Source organism: Cynara cardunculus, assembly GCF_001531365.2.
Source record: "Cynara cardunculus var. scolymus isolate 2C chromosome LG 5, CcrdV1, whole genome shotgun sequence".
NCBI classification, from domain to species: Eukaryota; Viridiplantae; Streptophyta; class Magnoliopsida; order Asterales; family Asteraceae; genus Cynara; species Cynara cardunculus.
Window position 1 is genome coordinate 6594464 of NC_037532.1, and position 5009 is coordinate 6599472.

Here is a 5009-nt window from a genome sequence, read left to right on the forward strand (position 1 = left end):
AAATCCACGGGAATGGATTTCAAATCCCGTGTAAGGGTGAAGGATTCTCAAATCCAGTGTTGGTGGGATTTCAAATGAATCCCGGGATTTGAAATCCGACCATTTCTACAAACCAAACGTAGGATTGAAATGGATTTCAAATCCAAATCCCTCCAAATCCCTCAAACCAAACGCGCCCTAAAAGTATTTTATTAATAGTTTTAAAATCCTCTGAATGATTTTGTATCATGGATCTTTCTTAATCATTAAGAGCCCTAATTTCATTGTATACAATTATCAAACAATTATATTTCATTTTGTATTATATCACAAAAATCTCTTAATCATTCTATACCAAACCATTCAGTAATTGTCAAAAAAACCTCTAAATTTTTTAAAAATTTGGATTCAAACGTTTGGGTGCGGGAACATGTATACACGTTTTTCCGTAAAGCAGTTAAAAATTCACTTTTCTTGCTTTAATTTATGGATTTTTTCCGTTAAATATATATATATATATATATTTTTTGGTTTTTATAATCAATTTAAATATTAATTTTGCAGCTTTTAAAAATTTTAAAAATAATCTGTTTTTTTCTTTATGTTTTACATGAACAGATGATTTCCAAAGTTACAAAAAGAAATGATGAAAACCCAAGAAAAAATAATAAATTTCAAATAACACAACTCGTGTTTCTTGGATTTGAGATATGGGCACAAAGAAAATGGTGACTTTTGCTCCTTGAAATTTCTACTGTATGCGTTATTTCCGGATTCCACTTCGTTTTTTCTTCCATTCTATTTCTCTGTGTCTGTGCTAATTTTATTTCTCTTATTTCCATCGAAAACTTCAATCTTGCTTCCATTTGATTGGAGATTTGAACAATGTGCTCCATAATCGTAATCGGGTATCTCTCTTGTTTGCTTTTTGATCAGAAAAAGGGTTTGTTTTCAGTTAGTTTATTCGAATTTGAACTGGGTTTGTTTATTTATTTGTATTTTTACTCTTGGATTCTTTCATTGATGGTCGATGTAATTGATGATAACCCCAAAATTTTATCGTATTTGGCCGATATATGATCTGGGTTTGGATGTGATTCAAATGGGTATTTACATGCCACTTCACTTGCCTTGGATTCTTGATTACTCAGATAGGGTTTTGATCAAATGAAAAAGGGTTTTTTAGCAAAGACCCAATTCTTCAATTTGTTGGAAATCTGACCACATTTTAGATTTGGGTTCTTCTTGTGTTGATTTTATTTGGCCACTTTAGGGGTTTATTTGAATGAAGTTTACTTTCTCTAAGAAATGGCAACCTGCATACGCAATTGGATTAAGTTTATGAGAGCAACTGCAACTTCTTATGGTGTCAAAATTGTAATTTAGGGTTTTTGACCTTTTCTCATCTGAATTTGAAATGGAAACCCATATCTTATTCTTCCTTTTCAGGGAGTTATTTGATTAAATTGATGAATTTAATGGAACTTCAGAATGGGGTTTGATGTCAGATCTTGATTTTTACTCCAGGGGTGTCATGTATGGATGGATTGAATGTTTTGGCCAGTTTACACCAAGAATTGCTTATATTTAATTGGTGTTCTTTCAATTTCACCTACTTTCTTGCCAAATGCAGAATATTAGGTTGATTGGTGCTGGGACTTTCATATTTGAATATTGTTCTTCTTGCTCTCAATCTTATTTCTGCTTATTGCTTCTGTTTTATTATATTCATTCTCACCATAGCTGTCTTAATTATTGCGATTAGAAGCCGCTAACTAATCTTTGAAAGTAACATCTTTAGAAGTGATGGCTGAAATTGATGACCAATTGGTTGTTGATTCAAGATCTATTTAGTTATATCTAGTCATGTCTTCTTTATGCAATGATTAGATGTGTTTGTATCGATTATGATATGCTTAGAAGTTAGAACTACTCTTGATAGATATATAATTTATTGATGATTAGAGATCTTGTTCATGATATTATTGAAGATGGTTGGTGGGAGAATCTACATGGTACTGAATAGTGGTTTAGAGTTTCACCTACCTATTCTTTGAAAAAAGTTCTTTTTTTCTCCATCCCACGATAATCGCAACAATTTCCGTTTCTGGGTTAATCTTGAAAATTTAAACCATTTGTTTTATTTCAAGATTTCAAGTTAAGATAATGTATTTGTCAGGTTGTCCATTGTTTTCATTAAGAGTTATCGATGGGAGTGCTTTAAGTCCAAAAGATTCTTTTGTATGTCGTTATTGAAGGGTACGTTAGACATTTAGTTAATGCTACGTGTTGAGTCAGATGTTGCAACTTCTGTAGTTAAAAGTCCTATGAAAGCTAGGGGTACCTCAATAAAGCATTAGTTTTTCTCCCTCTTTATGGCATGCTATCTTGTTGCAATTTTCTTGGGACGAAAGGGGTAATAAAGTAATTTCAAAGGATCTTTGATTCGTCCGTATGTTTCAATCTTCAATCTTTAAAATATTAGACATAAAATTGAATAAGCTATGGTCCATTGACTTGCCGGCCTGATTTTGCTTATGCTTTTGGCAATTATATTGTATACATTTGGTCAAAGTTCAGAAACTTCAAATATTTGTATTACATATAAGACGTTCTCATATTTCGCTTTCAAATTTGTGTTTAACAGACGATGCCTGTGCCTTTTGGGAGCAACAACAAAACTCAAGCTTTGATCATGTGTTGAGACACTACAACTGAATCAGCAAAGATTAGTGGGATTTCAATGGCTCCAGGGGGCGGTGTTTGCAAAGATGTTATCGAATCGCACCCTAAAGCTTTGAAGTATGAGACAGCAGGAACAAAGAACGATAAGAGCATTATAAGGACAGCAACTGGAAAACATGGAATGCAGTCAACAAATGGTGTTCATGAGCTTCTTGAATGCCCTGTGTGCACAACCTTAATGTACCCCCCAATTCATCAGGTCTGTATATCATTTAATGGCCATAGATTCATATGTTAACTTTGCTTAAATCTTATGAGTTATGAGATATCCTGAAACAACCTTTTTGTCTCTTGAGACAAAGGTAAGGTTTGCGTACATCCTATCCTACCCCCATATCCTTTTCTTTGGGTGGGATATATTGGATTTGTTTGGTTTGATTTGGTTTCTTCTGTAGATTATCCTCGAACAATCTTTCAGGGGTAAGATCTGCCTAATCCTACCCCCTAGACCCTATCTTCGGGTGGTATATGCTAGGTTTGTTTGGTTTGATGTATTCTTTAGGTTATCCTCAAACAATAGAGATAAGATCTGCTTACATCCTACCCCCAAACCCTATTTCGGGTTGGATATTGTGGGTTTGTTTGGTTTGGTTTGGTTTTTTGGTTTATCTTTAGATTATCCTCAAACAACCTTTTTATCTCTTGAGATAGTGGTAAGGTCTGCGTACATCCTAGCCCCTGAACCCTATCTTCGGGTGGGCTATGCTGGTTTTGTTTGGTTTGAGATCATCCTCACCAAGATCCACGACCTTGAGCATGTGGTGTTATTGAGATCTTAGCCACACAAACGAGCGCCTTGAATCTTGGGCGTTTACCGAAGTGTAAGTACACGTGCCAAGACTTAGAAGTATAATAGATATAGAATCTATAAATCAAGAAAACAGTTATAGGAAGCTTACTTCTACTTCATACCAATTCTTTTGCTCAAGGGAGTTAGAATCAAGAAATTTTGCTCCTTTTTATGTTCAAAACATGCAATTTTGGTTGAATTTGCACCAAATTTGTTGATCATTTTCCTTTTCATCCCATTTTGTAGTGTCCAAATGGCCACACTTTGTGCTCAAACTGCAAAACTAGAGTACACAACTGTTGCCCAACGTGCCGGCTTGAGATGGGAAACATAAGGTGTTTGGCATTGGAGAAAGTAGCCGAATCGTTGGAACTTCCATGCCGACACCAAACTCTTGGCTGCCATGATATCTTCCCTTACTATAGCAAGCTGAAGCACGAGCAAAATTGCCGATTTCGCCCTTACAATTGTCCCTATGCTGGATCAGAGTGCTCGGTTACCGGTGATATCCCATATCTTGTGGCTCATTTGAAGGATGATCATAATGTCGATATGCATGATGGATGCACTTTCAACCATCGATATGTCAAATCTAACCCTCATGAAGTTGAAAACGCGACGTGGATGCTAACTGTAAGTTGCTACCAGTATCTTGTAAAACACGATCTCGAATGGCCAAATGCAATGCAAGCAAGCAGTAAAAGTTGTGTCTTGCTTCGTTATTTGTGTATGCACTCCAGCCCATATGTAGCTGTAGATGGTCACGAGTAAGTTACAGGGTCGAGCCACCTGGTTCAACCGAGGAGCCTTGGTGCACCAGGGTCGACTTTTTCTGTTATTTGAACCGTTGCTTAATGTGTATAAAACTCGGGTTATTTAAATGTGTAGGTATTCAATTGCTATGGACGACAATTCTGTTTGCACTTTGAGGCATTTCAGCTCGGAATGGCTCCGGTCTACATATCGTTCCTAAGGTTCATGGGTGAGGATAGTGAAGCCAAGAAGTTCAGTTACTCGTTAGAAGTGGGAGGGTACGGACGTAAGTTCACATGGCAAGGTGTTCCGAGGAGCATACGGGATGGTCACCGGAAAGTTCGTGATAGTCAAGACGGACTAGTGATTCCCAGGAATTTGGCTCTCTTTTTCTCCGGTGGAGACCGGCAAGAACTCAAGCTAAGAGTTAGCGGTCGGATTTGGAAAGAATAGTGAGTCGAAACGAGAAACTCGTGTTCAAGTTGTATATTGGTAACGATGAACCCGTGATCACGTTGGAGGGTCTCTAGATCGGTTTATGAGAAAGCCCGAATGGGTATTCGTCTGCGAAGCAATGGAGGGTTGTTCTGTTGCTTCGGGTTGTGAAAGCGGAAATGTGAGTTATTCTACGTCTTTGTGTTACATTGGTGGTTTCGAAACACGAATCTTGTGATCTCATATGATGGTACCTTGAATTGTCGTCATATCTTGTCTCATGTATCAAATGCAGTCTTAATTTTAT

The 5009-nt window shown here is 36.8% G+C and overlaps 1 protein-coding gene across 3 annotated transcripts; it reads left to right on the forward strand.

Moving 5' to 3' along the window:
• Window positions 1-679: 679 nt before the first annotated feature.
• LOC112512436 (E3 ubiquitin-protein ligase SINAT2-like) lies at window positions 680-5009 on the forward strand. Of its 3 annotated transcripts, none has more exons than XM_025118395.1 (4): window positions 680-887; window positions 2627-2923; window positions 3761-4147; window positions 4403-5009. In XM_025118395.1, the coding sequence occupies exons 2-4, from the start codon at window positions 2723-2725 to the stop codon at window positions 4718-4720; spliced, it is 906 nt and encodes a 301-aa protein (XP_024974163.1). In that variant the 5' UTR covers window positions 680-887; window positions 2627-2722; the 3' UTR covers window positions 4721-5009. The 3 variants fall into 3 exon arrangements, with proteins under 3 accessions (XP_024974163.1, XP_024974165.1, XP_024974164.1); XM_025118397.1 differs by having other exon boundaries at window positions 689-707; XM_025118396.1 differs by having other exon boundaries at window positions 696-735.